Source organism: Brienomyrus brachyistius, chromosome 10 (assembly GCF_023856365.1).
Source record: "Brienomyrus brachyistius isolate T26 chromosome 10, BBRACH_0.4, whole genome shotgun sequence".
Lineage (NCBI taxonomy): Eukaryota > Metazoa > Chordata > Actinopteri > Osteoglossiformes > Mormyridae > Brienomyrus > Brienomyrus brachyistius.
In genome coordinates, this window is record NC_064542.1 from 12,309,166 (window position 1) to 12,329,325 (window position 20,160).

At 47.2% G+C, this 20,160-nt stretch overlaps 1 protein-coding gene across 1 annotated transcript in view; it reads right to left on the reverse strand.

The window, feature by feature from the left end:
* Positions 1–7,604: 7,604 nt before the first annotated feature.
* The window catches only part of fat2 (FAT atypical cadherin 2), a 42,264-nt gene continuing 29,708 nt past the window's right edge, over positions 7,605–20,160 (reverse strand). Inside the window, exons 15-24 of the mRNA XM_049027526.1 lie at positions 19,199–19,410; positions 18,924–19,061; positions 18,540–18,683; positions 17,562–17,759; positions 15,991–16,798; positions 15,007–15,158; positions 11,504–11,945; positions 11,195–11,297; positions 10,269–10,714; positions 7,605–9,763 (exon numbers count right to left, since the gene is read on the reverse strand). Of these exons, the coding sequence (XP_048883483.1) occupies positions 9,300–9,763; positions 10,269–10,714; positions 11,195–11,297; positions 11,504–11,945; positions 15,007–15,158; positions 15,991–16,798; positions 17,562–17,759; positions 18,540–18,683; positions 18,924–19,061; positions 19,199–19,410 (3,107 nt within the window). The 3' untranslated portion in view covers positions 7,605–9,299. The remainder of the gene's footprint in view (positions 9,764–10,268; positions 10,715–11,194; positions 11,298–11,503; positions 11,946–15,006; positions 15,159–15,990; positions 16,799–17,561; positions 17,760–18,539; positions 18,684–18,923; positions 19,062–19,198; positions 19,411–20,160) is intronic.

A 20,160-nucleotide genomic window follows, 5' to 3' on the forward strand; every position in this document is an offset into this window, starting at 1 on the left:
TTTTAACCGCCTCCTTGCCGTGCCGCAACTGCTTGGCTGAATGGCAGCGTTCTGATTCAAAATCAATGATTCATTTGTTGCGGTATTAATTATTGCATTTTCTTTGTGTGGTGCTTAACACTGAGACTGTTATTACCCCGCCAACACATTTAAAATCTTACAATTTAAAATTCAGCACTATTTCACACTGACAGTTTGTTTGAGGCCCGGTGGCTAAAGACTTAACTGCCAACAGATGCTTTTTTTCATCATATTTTCAACTATGCGCTCTTGTACTTTCTGTCATATGCAAATCATTTTAAAAAACAAGGGCAATGCATTTCGCCCTAGTGGGGACAAGTATTTTGAATTCAGCTTTTAACTAACAGGTCGTTGCTGGCTAGACTTGGAAATTAGTGCACCGTGTGGTAATTATAATTCTACGAAACTTTTTCCATTTCTGAGAAATAAGACACCAAGGACTGAGGTTTGCTGTAAAGATGCAGCCTCCTACGAGGGACCCACTTTGATTGCATAGCTGGGAAAATAATTAGTATGCGTGATGTCCACGATATTTGTCTGCTGTAGATATGTCTGCTTGCTTGATGGATTGTTTTTTTTCTATGCATTAATCATTTGATCCTCTGGCCTTTCTCTCCTATACTGTAAATACACATTTTAACTGTGTATTAAAAAAGCATTAGGAGGAGGGGGTGTATGCAGGCTCCTGGTGGGAGAAACCAGTGTGCGCACTCAGACAAATTGGTTTAACCCATTTCCAGATGGTTACTTCTTACTGCAGGTTAAACCGGACAGTGATTTGCAGTACAGTACAATCCCAACCACCCTCAAGCCTGATTGCTCCTCATTACTTGGTAAAATTTCCAGAAAGGAAAAAGGAAAACCTCTGTTAATCACATGATCCATCTGGATTGGCGAGTCACATGATTCACTTTGACCAATCATATCATATGATTTTGTAACTTTAAAATGTGAAAAAAGGAAATTGAAATAACCTTGAGAATATGACCACCCTCCACCCCACATGGACTTGAATGCTAAGATTACTGTGTGGGGGGGGGGGGACATATTGCACAAAACATTCTCGCTGTTGGCATGGAGATGGGAAATGAGGAAGGGGACTTGTCTTTTATCTGTGACATTGAGGAACTCAATACATCAGGCCAAGCAGTGTCCCCAACACCAGTTTGCCTGCAGGTAGCAGATGTGTGCCTGTTTCACGTTTGTCTCCATGTCTTCCCTTGTCTTGCACTTACTATACCATGTACCATGCATATAGTACCAAACAAACCAGCTGGACCCTCTGAGCGACTCAGTGGGATTGGGCGCTGTCTTAGGGCGCTGTGTATGTCATCGGAAGGTCAGCAGTTTCATTCCCCGGCTTGGCAGAGTGAATTCGCTGTTGGCACATTGAGCACGGCCCCTAAACACCAGTTGCTCCAGGGATCATCTGACCCTGAATTCTCAAAAATGCTCATCGCTTTGAATAATAGCATCTGCTCATTAAGTGTTATGCCTGATATCATCATCGATCATTATTAATACACTAGGGCCTTGTGTATGACAAGCGAGTATATAACTTCACAAGCACCATTGCTGCAGCATAAATCCTGCTACATTTTCCTTGTCCTGCCTCTTTTCACCGTCCTGCTTTTTCGATCCTGACGGTGGGTTCAGGCTGCAGGCTTTCCTGCCCGTCCGCTGTCCCCTCCGGCTCCTCCGCAAGCTGCAGAGCACATGAGGGGTCCTGCTTTCCCCGTAATCACTGTAGGGCTCTTTCTGTGATTCCGCACTGCTCCTTCCCCCCTCTGCCTCTGTGACTAACCGCCAGTGTTGTTGGGATTCCCCTTGGTTTGGGTCATTGAGCTCAACTTAACAAAACTAAACCAAAAAAAAAAAAAGCGAGCTAATCCATTATTATTTTTATTAATAATACATTTTGTCATATCTCTGCCTGTCTTCTCCCTTTTATAGCCCTAACTGTCACGCTCGTTGGGCGGGTGACCACGCCGGCTGGCGAGCGAGCAGGAAGTAGGCAAGCAGGCAGAAGTAGAACATCAGAAGACGACTAACATCAGCCCACATCAACTAACAGCAACTAATATCAATGACCGACAAGGGGAACAGGCAGGACCAGGACTTGAGTAAGACAGGACTAATCAAAGTAATCAGACAACGCTGGAAACAATCAGGGAAGAACACTTGGGTAACCAGGGGGCGTGGCACACATGAGGAGCGGACGGGTCGGGCGTCACACTAACAAGCCAATCTCTTTTTTAAAAATTTTAAATTATTAAAATTATTAAATTATTTTAAAATATAGGGGCGGCATGGTGGTGCAGTGGTTAACACTGTTGCCTCACACCTCTGGGACCCGGGTTCGACTCTCCGCCTGGGTTGCATGTGTGTGGAGTTTGCATGTTCTCCCCATGTCGTTGTGGGGTTTCCTCTGGGTACTCCGGTTTCCCCCCACAGTCCAAAAACATGCTGAGGCTAATTGGAGTTGCTAAATTGCCCGTAGGAGTGCATGTGTGAGTGAATGGTGTGTGAGTGTGACCTGCGATGGGCTGGCCCCCCATCCTGGGTTGTTCCCAGCCTCATGCCCATTGCTTCCGGGATAGGCTCCGGACCCCCCGCGACCCAGCAGGATAAGCGGTTTGGAAAATGGATGGATGGATGGATTTTAAAATATTCTCCCACTAATTTCCACTTATGGCCACAAATTCTAGTATTTAAATACTAATATTTAAGTATGCATTTGGCTGAACAGCATCCAGACTCTTATATACCTGGATCATGTCCCCCCTTAGTCTCCTTTGCTCGAGGCTGAACAGATTCAGCTCAGCTAACCTCTCCTCACAAGACAATTCCTCTAAGACCAGGAATTCTCGTAGCCCTACGTTGCACCCTGTCCAAAGGAGCAATGTCCTTCTTAAGGTATGGTGACCAAACCTGCACACAATATTCTAGGTGGGGTCTTACAAAGGAATTATACAATCGTAGCATCACCTCCCTTGACTTAAACTCCACACACCTAGAGATGTAACCCAACACCCTACTGGCTTGCTTGTCTCACCATCTCCAGGTCATTAATGTCTGTCCTCCCATTTCCTGGGCCCTTTCCTGTGCTAAGCCTCCCAGTCTTGTTTTGTTTCCCTGCTTTTCTATTATTGAATAAAGCCCCCTTCTGTTTTCCCTCCAGCCTTTTTTGGCTTCCGGGACACGACATATTTTATTTATATAGCACTTTTCGAAAAGTCAATGTCGCTTACATAGGATGTAGCAACATAAAGAGCCTAAACAAGAAGAACAGCAAAAAACATTTTATGGACAGGGAAGGTTATGGGCTCGGAAATGGAAAAGCCTTCAGTTTAGCTTTGAAATTGGTGCCTCTGCTCAACTGATAAATGGCCATAGGGAGGGAGTTCCAATAGAAATGGTCAAAAAATAAAGACAAACTAAGGCTAGAAATTATAAAAAGGGGAAAATAGGCAAAGTCTATATGCTGGTGTCTGTGTCAAAGAGTCGATGGCTCTGTGTGATGTGTGACATCTTCCTGGATTGTATGCCACTGCCTACGAGTGTGAAGTCTGGGATCCACAGCCGAGACGAATACGGCATATGCACACGTGCAGACAGATCCAACATGGCCGACACAGCCGCATTCCTCGCCTGCCAATAATCGCAGCCATCCGTTGCACCTGGAGGCCCTGTCTACTTTTAGCTACACGTTCACTGCTCTTTGACTCTTTCAGCACCAAGTACATCGGGCACCAGGCAAACGAAGACATCTACTTCCGTGAGGCTGAATTGGCAAGGTGTATCAAACGCTGCCTGGTATCAAAATAGCTACTTTGACTGTTGACCAAACAATGACCTTCACATGTTGGCCATGGTTAAGCAGCGAAGGATCAGATTTTAAAGTCTCTCTGTTAGACATTCCTAATTTATGGCCGAGAATCCTTCACCCCTGTAGTTTTCTGAATCGGGTCTCTGTTCTTGCTTTTCCACTGATATAGAACCGGTTCCAGTCTGTTTCCATGTACCTGTTCAATTCGGAACTAGGTGTTCACTAGAAACCTACTCACTTTTGCACCATTTTTTATGTCAACATTTCTGCACCATTGCGACATCAGAGGTGGGTGTAGTTGAGTAAACCTAGTTTAGAGACTGTAGTGTTTACCTCCAAGTACTTGAGTATTCCCAAGTATTACCTCCAAGTATTTGAGTACTCCCAAGGAATTACACGAGCTTGTTTTTTCCCTTCTCCACCAAATCAGGATCAGAAGCTGCTTGTGTAGATTGCTTTATTGCAATGATAAGGTTATAGCCAAGGGTGGACACTTGCAAGTGTGTCCAATACTTTTTCACACTTTTTCATACATTTACTAAATAACATTCCATAAGCTCTGTATATGATATGCAGGTGCAGGCAGAGCTAGAGACTCCATGCAAGATGAATGGTATAAAAAATACGCAGGACTGTGAAATTCGCCCTACCCTGGCCTGCTGCCTTCACCTTTCCTGTGACGTTGGCCAGGCCCCAAGCTTTTCCACACCTCAAGTGCACACGCCGCCAAAACCAGCACCGCCGCCTGGCCCCACAGGGCTTGTCCAGAAAGATCCAGTGAACAATGGACAAACTTATGTCTCCTCATTTTTACTCTGACCTGGCAGAAGATGAGAGAGGAGCATTATGAAGCGATGAGTAATCGAACCTCGTGACGAGTCAGCAGCTGGGGTATTTTTGCACAGAGTGAGCGAGTCTCAGGCCCCCCTCCCCCTCCTGCCAGCATGTACCGTTCTTCCCATGATGCCTGGTGCTGAATTATATTGGGCCTGATAATCCAGAGCCCCAGGGCAGTGCTTCTCAAGCTAATCCTCAGGGACCCCCCAGACAGTTCATGTTTTTGCTCCCACGTAGCTCAGGGAGCAAAAATGTGGACCGTCTAGGGGGCCCCGGGGACCAGGTTGAGAAATACGTCTTCACAAAATTGACTTAAGGGTAAATATTAATGGAAATATTTCAGTGTGAAGTTTCTGAGTAATCTGGTTTACACAGGTAGTATTATTAATAAAGAGATGGCTGCGTCACCCAGTGATTTTCCATTGTTTTACTCTCGAGAAAGGCAGACATAGTATCATATCCAGCTGCGTAAGAGACCCAAATGTGCCCGTCTCTTTGAAAGAAAGTGTCACATAAGAAGGTGTAATGAAACATAAATGATCCAGCAATTAAAGTACTATAGAAAAGTGACCAGGACCACACAGATCTTTGCACACATTGATAATACATGCTAGACAAAAGCTGTTAACCCTAATAGGTAGGGCAGAAACAAGGCTACACTATGACTCTTCTCTTTTTGGTACAGTCTCTCTTCATTTATCTAAGGGCCTGGTTTGGGGGCTTGTGGGTGGAACTGAGGCTGATGCTGACAACCATGGTTGTTATACTTGAGAGACAATCCAAGGAACCCCCAAATGTTCCCGCCCAGCCTCAGCCTTTCATGTTGCATTCGTTTAGCCGATTCAAAGTGATGTATAATTGAGAGAGCAGGGTCAGACCATCCCAGGAGTAACTGGAGCTAAGGACCTCGATCAAGGGCTCAAACGCTGAAATCACCATCAGACAAAGGATTTAAACCAGAAACCTTCTGATCATGAGCACAGAATCCTGACCCACACTTGCTCATTTACATGCTCATTCACACCCCAGTCATTTATACTCCATCCAAGGCTAGTGCTAATGCAAACACAGAGGAATTCTTCGCTGCAACGTCGAGTAGTATAGCAGGTAGGAGCTTGGACTGAAATGTCTACTCACTTTCGCACTGGGGAACGGAACCACCGGGCACAAGCAAATTTGGGCACATCTCAAATACATCGCAAATATTGCCAGCTTTGGTCAGCTGGCCGGCGTGAGACTCAGTTTGAGTTTCAGTTCAAATCTGCACACATATGCACGTGTATGTAGCAGTTTTATTACCTTGTAAATAGTCTGTAGGCTTTGCAAACTACAGCAATGCTTTTGATGCAGCAATATTTGTAATACTCAGGTGTCTACATTGTTAATCTAATCTAATGCTAATCTAAACTATTTTCTTGGTGCCAAAACCTCCAGTATTTTACTGCGTACCTCACCATTTCGTGTCAGTTATTGTATGTGAACTGATTAAATCTGTAACCTCACAGTGACCACCCAGCTATACAGAAAGGTAACAAGAACCAGAAGTTCATTTGTGGGTCTAAGTTTGTTCCAAGGGCCTATTAGGCATTTAAAATGACACGCTGTGTTGTACACAGAGCAGAGGAGCATCCCAGCTAGCATCTGGTGAATTGTGAAGCCTCTGCATGGCCTCCTCCTGCCACTTGGTGGTGCTGTCTACATTTCAGATCGTCCTCTTTGCGAATATCGAAGGGCCGCTTCCCTTCGAGCTAAAATTACCATTTGTTGGCGTTTTTTTTCTTCTGGAGGTTTTGTCCTCTGATCTACATCTGCAGTGCACTGATGTCCTGTGCAGGGTCGTACCCTGTGCCCTATGCATCCTGAGATAGGCTTCTGTGCTGCATATGTGCTTATGGAAAATGAATAGACGATTCATATATATTACGTGTGATTAGTAGTTTGCCACTTCTGGGACACAGCTACACGTGAGGTCACTGGTGTTTTGCTTCTACTCGAGCAGACGTATGAAGGACGGATCACACCGAGAATCTCAGCCACCTGTGCGTGATGACGTCATCCTGACAAGCTGGACGTGGTGGGGTTCGGGGGAAGCTTCACAGAGCCGTATCGGGTGCGATGACATAGGGGTATCCAGATGTGGAGGATGTAACCAATCAGCGGAGAGGCACCAGCACCCACACAGACAAGGTAACACACTTGTACGCTCCCATGCACACCCAGACAGACATAATTCTACTCTGGCGCCCAGATGAATACACTTACACAGACAACACACAGAGAGGCTGAATCCCTCATAGACCTGGACTCTATACATCCCAGACCATTTCCCCACACAGCCCACATTACTTTGTTCTGTAGCTATTGTGTATATTTAATATTTCAATGAGCAGTCCTGTATTTAATGACTAGGTCACTATGATTCCCACAAGAGTGGAAAAGACTGACACATACTGTCACTGATATATGTAGGACAGTACAGTGACAGTGTGTGGCACAGTCTGCTGACACACGTGCCGGACGCCACCCAGGCAGCTGACCAATCACACGCCCCCATTTATCCTGCTGCTCTTTGTCCTTTTGGGAGAAGAGTGGGGAACCTTATCGCCAAATTAAAAGATTAGGCCTGACAGAATTTCACTTCAGAAAGGCCATAAATGAAGCCCGAAGTACCGCCCACCCCAACCTCAAAATGGGATGGCTTAGCTCAGTGATTCTTAGCACAAACCTGTGCAACCATGTTGTGTCTCCCCCTAGTGGACATAATTGTGATCACCGGTAACATTTTGATATCCATCATGATAGCCATGACAATATCATAAATAAGCCACCAACAACTTAGTGAGGCATATTAGAACATTTCAGGAGATTTACAAGCTGTAAGACCATAAGCAGAAAGATAAAGAAAATAGTCTTCAAATAATACAAAACAATACTTTTTAATTATGTTCCTTTTTTTTTACAATATTGAACATCAACGAAAGAATGTAACAACAACCATAAAATTCTCTCACAGAGAAACAACTCATTTAAAACATGGGGTTGGCCCACATTGAGACAAAAAAAAATAAACAACATTTACATCAGGCTATAAGAAAGCCCACACGTGGATCGTCACTCAACATCTATTGACTCCGCCCAGACCACACCCCTAACCCCGCCCACAAGAGTGAATCTGCCCTCAGACTTTGTGGCTTATAATAGATTTAGCGGATCTTCTGGCACCACCCTGCCGAGACCCAGAAAGGCTTCTCCACTGGCCTCAAATCACTACCCATTCGGTCGTCTCAATTAATAATGTATACACACATTGCTACTGCCACAAGAACACATACACACACAGCTCTACGAAGCACACAGCACATACCGCACCCCTACTGCATAAACATGTCATTGTCGCACGCCGCTAAATACAGTTATTCCCTCTATCGGGAGCATGGCGGGTCGATGGGGGAGCTGCAGCAAAAAGAACTGGATTCATTCATGTAAACTTGATGCATCGTCCATTATGCAGCTAGGAGATGGTCAGCAATGAACATGCTTCATTTTGTACCATATCTTTGCACACGCCTCACGGTCCAGTTAAGTTTCCATTACCTGCGAAAAGTGAAATCCCCCAGATTCCGCCTTCGTTCTATCATAAAAGTACATTCCTCCGCAAGAACAAAGAAAGTGTCTAGCACAAAATACACCGTGTCAGATTTTTAGTTGACTAATGGGTACCAGCCCTTCTTTTATATATTTGTGATGTCTTTATACTGAATCACATCCGGGATAAAAATATTTTCATACACAGAGATATAAAAAATAATGTGCGTACATAATTATGCCTGAATTCACAACTTAGAAGTGGGTTAGTTGCTTATATATTTACACAATGCGTATGTTTATAGAATGGGAAATGTTTTAAAATAAATGTTTTTAATAAATCTCTGTATATAATACTCTACAATGACTATCACTGGACCTTCCACACAGATAACTCAAGGTTTCAGATTTGATGGTCAGCTCTGCTCCAGTAAAATGAAACCATCGACAGGCTCGGTGCTCTAAGGGTCTGTTTGACACTCTTATAATCAGCTCCGTTCCCTATTTGGACAGAATATGAGGTAAACGCAAAGTGGGCAGGTCCCTGAATGCTTTTACCAAAAAAGGGTGAGAAAACCCAGCCTTTGTCCAGTCGCTTCATTGCAACGTGGAGTGACTGTCACAACTGCACACATGTACACATATATTTATATACATTTCTATTACATGGAAATTCACATCACAGGTTTTAGAATTACAGTGTCTTTTTTCGTGTTTTTTTTTTTTAAAGATTATATCTAACACTGAATCGGGCACACAGACACACAGGGGCTACGTGAGATAAGTTCTCCAACCGTCAGCCACCCTAATGGGCGAAGCGTCACAAGCAATTCGCCACCGGGAGTCACGGCGACAGGCTTATACGGGAAAGATCAGTGCTACGCTCCCTGTTTTCCCCGAAGGACTGCCTCCCCCCCCCCCTTTTTGTGCAGGGTGAACGATGGGCCACAGTAACCGGAGTCTCTACGGTGAGGTCAGTACAGTGCATCGTGGCCCAGCGAAGCTATCCTGAGCCTTCTGTCCCTCCCTAGAACATGACCTCCTCGCAGCTGCCGTAGTCGCTCTCCGGCATGTCGGAGCCAAGGCGGCCGCGGGAGGCGCGGGTGGGCGGGGCCACGCCTTCCGAGTAGGAGGGCTGTGCCACGCTGAGCCGCACGCTGAGGCGCCGGTAGCCGCTGGAGGAGCCGCCGTCCAGGCTGCGCGCCGGCTGCGAGGGGTAGTAGCTGATGGCCGTGTACTCACTGGGGCACTGCGGACCCGGCAGCGGCTGCCCGTCGGGCCCCAGGAAGTCGTCCAGGTTCTGGCTGCTGTAGCATGGCGGCAGGGGGGCCCGGCGGTCGCCGCGCTCCAGCGGGAAGGGGAAGCCCCCGAAGCGAGAGTTCCGGCGGGGGTCTCCGGAGGTCACAGCGGTGTACGTGTTCTCCCCGATGTCGAACTGCGGGAACTCCTGGACGGTCGGGCGACCGAAGTAGTCGGGGTCAGCGGGGTAAACTGCAGGAGGGAGAAAAGGCGTCAGTCAGTCAGCCCCAGAATCCGGGTCCCAATTCCACAGCCTAACACAGATGCTGTCCATTCTGGCCACTGTGCTGTTGATGTGTCCATGTTAGCAAATGCTTAGCCGTTTACACATATTCTTAAGCATATTATTCTAAAGAACATGCCAAAGAAATCCTAAAAAATATTAACACTGCTTTCTATATTAGCAGAGGTGGAAATTCCAGGTCCAGAAAGGAAAAATCCAGACCAAGATTTTGTTTCAACCAACCAGTTGTGAACGTAAAACCTTGGTCTGGATTTTTATTTCTGAACCTGAACTTTATACCTCTGCATATTAGGATAAGTTCTGGTTAAGTACCTTCCTCAGGGTCAGGGCCCCTGAAAGTCTTCCTCTTCCCCCCCCCGCCTTTTAACAGCCCAGGGGCCCCTTAACCTGTAACCTGTCGCCTTTGTTCCATGACCTATAAGTTTTAAAAGCTGCCCCTGCACCCCCACTCACCATCATAGTCCAGCTCCCAATGGTTCTTGAGGATGGACTCGTTGTCGGAGTTAGAGGGAGGGGGCGGGGGGAGGTTCGGTGCCACACTGCACACCACTGGCCCCGAGGGCTTCGGCACGTGGCTCTCGGCCAGTGATGCCAGATCTGGCTGGTTCCGGGGCTTCAGGGTCCTGAATGGGTTATGGTCCAGGTTGTTTCCAGGGCCGCCCACCGAGGTCAACTCGATGGACCGGCCCTCGGCCATGCCAGGGATCCGCGTGGCCGCACTGTTGTGCTTCTGCCAGTGGATGTAGAGCTTGCGCGCGCAGACAAAGACTCCAGCCAGCAGGAGGAGCCCAAACAACGCACCGCAGATTTCCAATGCCAAGCCCAGTGCCCCCGGGGCCTCCAGAACACGCCCACACAGCACCGGATTCATGGAGCAATCATCTGACATGTTCAGGCACCTGCAGTGGGACCAGGAGAGGAGGGTGTTCACTTTCGCGGACTGGATCCAGACTAGCTCCGTGCAAGACGCCACCTACAGCTCAATTATAGGTATTACAGGTATGACTTTCCGATAATTTCAGCCTCTTAAACTGGCATCTTATTTATTTTACTTTAAAACCAGGCTATGAATTATTTGTACATGAACACTTGAAAAAAACGGTAAGTCACTTTCCAAAACATGCACCAAACAAATCTGCCATAGATGTCCCAGAAGTCTTTGCTGCATTATCCAGGCCATATTGAATGATAAAACATAAAATATGATACTGGTATAAACCAGATAACAGCATCTGATGCAAAGGATGTGAGGAAGACACGTGTACATGTGTGACAGCATTTTACCATTGCTGAACATGATCAGAGACAAAGATATCCTGAATGCTAATGCTAAATGGCTAAAGACGGAGGATTCGACGGTCCGACCGCTGAGAGCCCACCTGCCACCGGCATCCTGCTGTGGGCACTCGCACGGCTGGCCCTCACAGCTCTTCCACTCACAGTGGGGCCCGTCGAAAACAGGCGGACAGTTGCACTGGGCCTCTACAATAACAAGCATGGACGGTACAGAGGTGACCTGCCAGAATATTCTATTGCAATGAACCTGAAAAACTTACTTACACGCTCACAGACTAGAATGCTAACCCAAACTTTAAGAAGAATAACGCAAAACACCTAAATTTTAATTCATACAAATTCATTAACTTGGTCAGGGTTGTAGTTTGGCCCACAGCACCAAGCAAGCTCACCTCCAAGGGAGTTCTCTTTACAGGAGCCCCCGTTCTGGCAGGGGGAGCTAGCGCACCCCCCGGAGCCCAAGCAGCACTGGTACCTCCCGAAAAGCTTCCTGGCACCGGGTAGGACCTCAGCGGGGCCCTCGATGTGCCTCAGCACCTCCCCGTTCAGCTGCAGGTCACCCAGGCAGCCCCCGAAGCCTAGCAGCGTGGCCCCCCGAGACCCCTGGGTGGCAGCGAAGAACAGGGACCCCCGGGGGCCGGACAAGCGGCACGGCCGGGGGGCCACGCCAACAGCGGTGTGGATCCGGTCCAGGGTGAGCTTGAGTGAGGTGCCGTTGGCCTCCAGGAGGACGTGGTGCCAACGGTCGTCCGACACCGGGTCACCTGGCACATGCAGGGTGCCGTGGGACCCCCCCCCACAGCCATAGCGGAAGTGCAGAACCCCGTGCATCATCTGCAGGAGAAATCACACTGCTTTTACTTTCACATTTAATACTGCTTTACAGGCATCCATCCATCCATCCATCCAATCACTTATCCTTTATTTATTGCATGGTATTGTGTTACAAACATCCATGTCCATCCATCCACTAACCACTTATCCTAGTTGATTGTGGGTTATTGTTTAATATGCATCCATTCGTCATCCATCCATCCATCCACTAACCACTTATCCTAGTTGATTGTGGGGTATTGTGATATATCTATCACCCATCTAACCATCCATCTTCTAGCCACTTATCCTGGTTAATTGTGGGTTATTGAGTTCTAAGTGTTACAAACATTTGAGGGCATCAACACAGACACTCAACTAGAAAGTGCAGTAAATATTATGTGCCGTATTGGCACTCAAGTGAGATCTCAGTGTGACACTGTTAATATGTGACTCCAGCAAGCAAATTACCCCAGAGCGTCCAGACCTTGTACGGCAGCCAAAGCCCCAAAGTTAAAGGCACATGTGTGTCAGCTGACAGAGGGTGGCCTTACAATACATTTATTTTTGCTGCAGAAGTTCTGTCTGAGGAGATGGATGATCAAAAACAGAACCTTTGACCTTGGATTTCAGACTTTTCACTTTATAAGCAGTGTTTTTATTTCAACTGGCAAACATTGTTTTGTAATAGGCTCTTTCTTGGATGTTACATTATTCATCAAACAGGGTTTTTTTAGGTCTCTAACAGATGTATGTCCCGCAATCAGCATTCCTGACATGAGGGGTGGATTATAGTACGTATCTTCATAATATCCATATAACAGACACTGTACACACATATCACATGAACAACCTGCCACTACAGACACCTTTGTTCTGGAAAATGACTGATGGAAAATAAATAGCAAGGTGGCAAAATGTTGCAATGAAAACCGGTTAGGAATTAGAAAATGACCTAAAATTCAGATTTTATGATCTTAGAATAGTTACTATTTAGATCTGAAATGACAGTCATTAGTGGATCGAAATGTGTTTGTTCAGCGAAAACCAGACCGAAATATCATCAGCAGATGTGACCTTTCATTCTGTTCCCTCAACACTTAATGTCATTGGCCTAAATTGCCTTCTTATTCTAGCATTTTATCATACTGATCTACCGTGAAGAATCGTCACAGCTTCCCTTAATATTATGTTCTTGAAATCAATAGCTCTCAGGTCCTTTAAATACTCTGTTCGTCTACTTATATTTTTTACCTATTTATATACCTGGATTCCTATTGGAGCAATACTAATTAATCTCCTGACTCTAAGGTACAACAGCGGATCTGTTTTATTAATGTGCCATCCTCTTATTTCGAGTCTTGTTGCCCCTATTGCTGACTCACTGCTATTTTAAACTGATTTAGAATTCAGAATTTGTCAGACAGGTACAGACCATAATAAGTCGCAATTCTAGGATTTTATTTTGAGGTGGGGAGCATAACAGAGGCCATAATTCATACAAGGGGGCCAAACTTATCATTAACCAATGATATGCCTGTCGGTGACAGACAGAGGAAGGGGCACTTTGGTGGCCAATCGGATTTCAGCTAGTACCAGGGCTACAGCCCTGCCTCTGTATTCAAATGCTTACAAGACTGAGGGTTCTAGGGCCCCCTCGTTTTCAGTAATCCTATTGAAGGGCCCCCTCTTTTTCAGTAACCCTGTTCAGGGGCCCCCTCTTTTTCAGTAACCCTGTTCAGGGGCCCCCTCTTTTTCAGTAACCCTGTTCAGGGGCCCCCTCCTTTTCAGTAACTCTGTTCAGGGCCCCCCTCTTTTTCAGTAACCCTGTTCAGGGGCCCCCTCTTTTTCAGTAACCCTGTTCAGGGGCCCCCTCTTTTTCAGTAACTCTGTTCAGGGGCCCCCTCTTTTTCAGTAACCCTGTTCAGGGGCCCCCTCTTTTTCAGTAACCCTGTTCAGGGGCCCCCTCTTTTTCAGTAACCCTGTTCAGGGGCCCCCTCTTTTTCAGTAACCCTGCTGAAGGTCCCCATTTTTTCCAGTAACCCTTCTGAAGACATAATGATAAGGGCCCCCCATCACCGTAAATAGTCTGAAGAGTAAAGGCTGTGCTATCAGCCTGAAGGTCTGAGGCCCCTCTCAAGCCGAATACGTTTCGGAGCTGACTCTGCGTAGGGCAGCATAAGAGAGACGCCTGCCAGCCAACACTCCGGGTTCATGTGACGTGCAGCTCAGTGGATTAGAATATAAGAACATAAAACATTTACAAACGAGCGGAGGCCATTAGGCCCATGAAGCTCATTATCTGGGGCAGGGCAGGGACTTTCGCCCTGTTTTTTTAAAAAGCAGCACTTTCGTTATGTGATAATTTAAGAAATTGACGTCTGAAGAAACCCCACCCGATGACAGACCTGAAGGATGAGTGACATGATAGCAGGTGTCTCCTGGGCTATTCTAATGCATTCCGGAATGTTCTTTACAGTAGATTAACCACCGTGGCGAATATAACACGCATATGAAAGAAGTGTAACTCCACACATCGTCATCTACCTGTTTGCCTCCTTCCTCATCATTCATCACACACTCAATCATTCTTCTTGACCAAGAGCAGGGGGCTCGTAAATGAATTAAAGTCTGATGGTTCATTAAAACTGGGTTTCATAGTGAGGATGCAATATTTGGACCCTTGCTGTATAAATAAGGTGACATAAGTGTGGAATTGTATGTCGTGGTTTTTATCTCCTGTGAACAGAGCTGCATGTGATACAGGGAAGTCTCTCAATATGCTGTTTTGTTATCTTATCTTTCTACATCTCGGTGGCCAAGGTAGGGTTTGGAATGGTTTGATTTTTACCAGGCTGCTCTTTGCCCAGCTCAGGGATTACAGGAAGAGGATGAACCCCAGAGCACTTTGCACTCTAGGGACTGGCTCAGTTTTAAGTATTTAACTATTATATTATATCAGTTCCATCATATAGTGTAAGAGGAAATGGTTGCCTAATTACAGCCCAGCGGTACCCTGGAACTAGGGGAATACCCTTAGGCATAACAGACATGTGCTGTCGTGTCGAGCTGCAGGCCACACCTCCAGGGAGCCCCAGTCGGTGGCATTGGCGGTCACGATGACGGCCTGCGTCTGGGTCGTCCTCATGCTTAGAGAGAGCCGGAAACCCTGCGTCTCCTGTCCCTGGTACAGGTACTTCAGGTAGCCCCTCCCGTCGAAGCGCACGGCCGATCCTAGGAGACAGCAGGCTCGCATGAATAACCTCCAGAGAACTCTCTGGCCTTCTCTTCATGGGACAAATACCACATTAACAATAGTGCAACAAGCTCAGTGCTTCATGGGTTTGAATCTCAGGAAGCAAAGATGAATTAAGATCCCTTTACTTTACTGTAAGTTGCTTCGGATGAAAGCATCAGATGGATGGATAAATGCAACTGTGCCCAGCTAGCTACCTTGGAGCCCCCTCCTCCTGCATTGACCCATCTACAGCCAATGAGTGTCTTCAGAGCCAGGCAACTGCAAAGGCTGAAGATCTGGCTGTATTTTATCGATTTGAAGCAGAAGTGGAAAGTATTTTCTGTAGCTAAACTTTGTGAAAATCAGGTCTTTCTGAATTTACCCACATCCCTAGCCAAGAGCATATCGTTGGGTCGAGCTTTGGGGGGTTGAGGTCTCCACCTGTTTATGGGGGTCCAGGGGGTTGTATTGGCTGGTTTTGATTACTGGGGGGGGGTTTACATCCCCCCACTCCCCCATAATTTATGATCCTAGTAGTCAATATAACAGACTACCGTATTTCTCATTCTGAAGAAGTTCACTGATGTATCAGACCACACCGAAGACTAGATTTATCTGAGCCTTTCAACACCAGCTTTAGGTGGACCAGTCAAAATGAAGACTGGATAAGCTCTGATCTCTATTTCAGTATTTGCGTAGCTGTTTGAATACAGACTCCTGACAGTTAGAAGATAGCTTGGAGATAATGTACAGCATGAGGGTGACTCCAGTCAGAGGATCAGACAATCCCACAGGCCACGCCAAGGCTGACCAAGAGACGACGCATACCATTGCAAGAGCAGATGCTCTCCCAGGCGTGCCGTGGGGTGATGAAACTGGCCCGGGCTGTGGTGTAAGGCCCTTCGACGTCTCTCAGGAGATGGACGGTATTCCGGCAGCTGGCCTGTCGGCATTCCGGCCCCATGCACGCCCCATGTCGTATCCTCAAGACATCGAGACCCATAGCATCGCCCACGTCGTAAGCCACGCTCTCCAGCCGGCTGGCAGGGAAGGTCTCCACGGGGGTGTCCGGCCCCTGCTGGCCCCATACCAGCAGGACTTCCAAGGCCAGGGAGCCCGGCTCGGACTGCAGGCTGGCCACGTGCAGCTCCTGCCGGGGCACGCCCAGGCCGAGGCTGAGGCCACGTTGGAGACTCCTCCAGTGATCGCGAGCAAACTCCTCCGGCGTGAGCCCGGCCAGGCGCAGGGTGAAGCCCCGGTCCAGCACTGGCTGCGTGGCGACCCAGACGTGGACCCGCACCCCGGCCCAGGTGCTAAGGCGCCCGTCCGAGACACTCACGTTCAGCAGGTAGAGGCCCGGCCCCAGCGGGCCCTCTGCCACCACATCACCCTCTGCCTCATCCACGGAGAACCGGCCTCCCGGCGGCGCCTCCGACACCAGCCGGTACGACAACACATCATGAGGATCCTGGTCAGTGGCATGGAGCTTGCCGAGGACTCTACGAGAGAAGTCCCTCTGCATGGTGGTGACATAGACCTCCAGCGGCACGGCGGAAGGCGGGTGCGTGCTCTGCTCTGTGATGTTAATCTTCACCACACATATGGAGGACAGAGGTGGGTGCCCATTATCTATCACCTGATAGGAGGGCGACAAAATAAATATAACTATTCATTCATTTATTCTTTCTCTGTTTTAGCTAAGCTGTCAGTTAACTGGACTGTTGAAATTTGGGCAGGAAACTTCTCAATAAAAATATTCATCCCTATGCTTGCCATTAGTAGGGACGATAGATTGATTTTGGCCATTTGGGTCCATACTGCTGTTGCTGAGGTAAACAGTATGACAGCTTCTTGTTTTATTAAAGCTTTCAGCATACTTTCATCCATCCTCTGTAACAGCTTTTCATATTCAGGGTCGTGGGGGGTCTGGTGCCTATCTCACCCCAAAGGCTACAGATGCAAGACAGGGAACAACCCAGGATGGGGTGCCAACCCATCACAGGGCACACTCACACATGCACACCTACAGGCAGTTCAGTAACTGCAATTAACGTGTTTTTGGACTATGGAGGAAAACTGGAGTACCTGGATAAAACGCTACCTTGACACATGTACACGATGCAAACTCCACACACATGGAGACATGGCAGAAACTCAAACCTGAGTCCCACAGTCATGAGGAGACTAGCCACTGCCCCACAATGCCATCCCTAAACCTCTGAACAAGAACCATGAAATGATGTCTACGTTGTCTTCTTATTAAAAACATGAGGCATGGATTTCACATTCGGTTTTTTTACCAGATCTCCTACATAGCACATAGCGTATCTGTGGTCTTACTTCCTGTCCTTCATGCTCTAGCATTTTGGGAATTGACACGGAAACATGCTCATCCTTGCCTGAATTTTCAGCAGATACTGCTCTTTGGTCCTCTTCTTCAGCTGGCCAGTAGTTGACAGCAGACCGCCCTGGTCCACGTGGAAGTGCCCATCCTCATTCCCCGACATGATATGGTACGCGAAGGGTGGGCCATTCTTGGGCGTGTCTCTGTCTATCACAGTGAGCTGGAGAATACCACTGCCCACTGGCTCGCCCTCCTGTCAAGTCAAAACAAGCAGCTTTTATGGAAAGAACATGTAAACCAAAAGTCCAAAACAATATTTAGAGTGGGGGATATAAGAGGGGTATGAAGGGGCCAACCTTATTATTAGCCAATGATATGTTTTGAATCTGTAGATGACAGGGGAGGCAGCACTCAGGGAGCCAATCAGCTTTCAGCTGAAGCCAATGCCCCTGTGGCTCCTCCCCTACAGTATATATACACCACTGGGTGCCAATAAAATGACCTTCTAAAAAGTTCATGAAGTAGTTTATGGCAGTTGCTGAGTGCAGTCATTACAATCATTGTTATGGTTATCTGACGTCTACTTAGCATTGCTTGGTGTCTTTACACAGACTGATCTGTTTTGGAGCTTTATTCTTAGCAGCTGGGGATTTGCTACTTGAGTCTTTTGAGTGAGACAGAGCAGCTGGCTCGAAAAGCCTACAGCATGTGGCTCGGAGGCCACAGAACTGGCCCCGCTGGAACCAGTAATTAAGAGCACACCCACTGGCACGATTTAAGGTTAATTGTCGCTGACCTACACCATCTCAGCAGATTCAAAAGATAACAGGCCCCTGGTGTGGAAACAAGTTGGCTGCGAGACACGTGTCCGCAACGCTAGAAGCCCGTAATTAGGAGGCATGACTCATGCGGGTTCAGCCGCATCGAGAATTTGCAGCTATTCACGGATGAGGGTGCTAGTCTCTCTGCTCTGCTCTGCTGATGGTCTGGGATGCGATTTCTTAAGGAGGAAGGGTGGGCCCCAAATCCGTACCTGGAGAAAGAGGTTGTGACTGATCTGGGAGAAGGCCGGTGCATTGTCGTTGATGTCCGACACGGTGATCGTCACCTGCACGGCGGTAGAGAGGGGTGGGTCCCCCCCATCAGTGGCCTGGATGGTTAAGGAGTAATGAGGGACCTGCAAAAGGCAACAGTCAGATCCTCTGGACGCACCATCATGACAGGAGTACAAGGATAAGACCTTCTGTGAACTTCTAACATAGAGTATCGAGGACAAGAAAATGAGGGACTTTGTAACGGGCAATTTAATGGGAGAGGTGCTGAACATCTTCAGAGTCAGGGATGACGTTATTTTACGATTAAGATCAGGGTCATGGTCGCATTAGCAGGAGCAAATTATTTGGAAGGATCTGCTCACCTCCTCTCGGTCCAGTCTCCGGTTCACCATAATTTCTCCACTCTGGCGATTAATTCTGAACTGCTTCTGGGGATCACCGTTCACGATGGTGTAGTGGACAAGGCTGTTTAAAGGTCCATCGAGGTCTTCTGCCGTTACCTGGAAGCACGAACGAATTCCATCACGCTGCCTTTGCAGTGGGAATGTGGGATATCACGCTGAAGCCAATCCTTCATTCATTGAGGGGTCAATTCACAGGTTTTTCTCTGTTCTGATAAGATCAACCGCCAGCATACCTGCATCACCAAGTCATCGAGGGCAACGTCCTCCGGGACTTCGGCGCTGTAGTCGCCTCGGTTGAAGATGGGAGGGTTGTCGTTGACGTCTGTGACATTGATGATCACCATGGTAACGTCGCTCAGGGAGGACTTGCCTCTCGATCCCTCCACCGAGAGGTAATACTCGCTCCGCTGCTCGTAGTCCAGGGGGGCATTAACTAAAAGGACACCTAGGATACAGAGAGAGGGTGGATCAGAGATGATAGAGAAGATGCAGCTGACAGGAAAACCAAACCACCCAACAAGGACACTCTTACATACTCAAACCCAAGTCTGTGTTTGTAAATGTCACAAATAAGCAACACAGGCTAAGGTTGCTCAACACATTCGAGAATTCTTGTAAGTTTCATTAAAATCTAGCCACCGAAAACAGCTACACCTCGTCTTTTCCGCCAACAATAAAGATGAATGAGACCTGTCCACAACTGTGTCAAAACGCACAAATCCCAACCTCTACAGACAAACGCAATCTTATCTGGCTAACTCAACTACAGCAAAGCTATGCCAATAAGCTAAGACCTTGGAGCCTTTAAAAGAAAATAAGCAAATGCTATCTTCCAGGTAACACTAGTAATCCCTGCCCTAGACTGCCAGTAATCAGGGTTAGCTAGAAACACTCTCTACGTTTTCTTAATTATTTTGAGATAGAAACAAAAAGTAATTCATTTATTAGGTCTACCACAGAACACATGCTTAAAGAGTCGTGTTAATAATCTGTTGCACATTTCGAGAGTCACCAAATCACCGTAATCCTAAAAAGGACACAGGACAGCACAATTTCCTAACATTGTTTATCTTGTTTAGTGTTTGGGCTGCCTGCCAGCCACTTTCACATGCGCAATTAAAATACAGCGAGAAAGCATGCGGCGAACTCAGCAGACCCCACACACCTAAAAAAATACAAGGGAGGTTCTTAATTG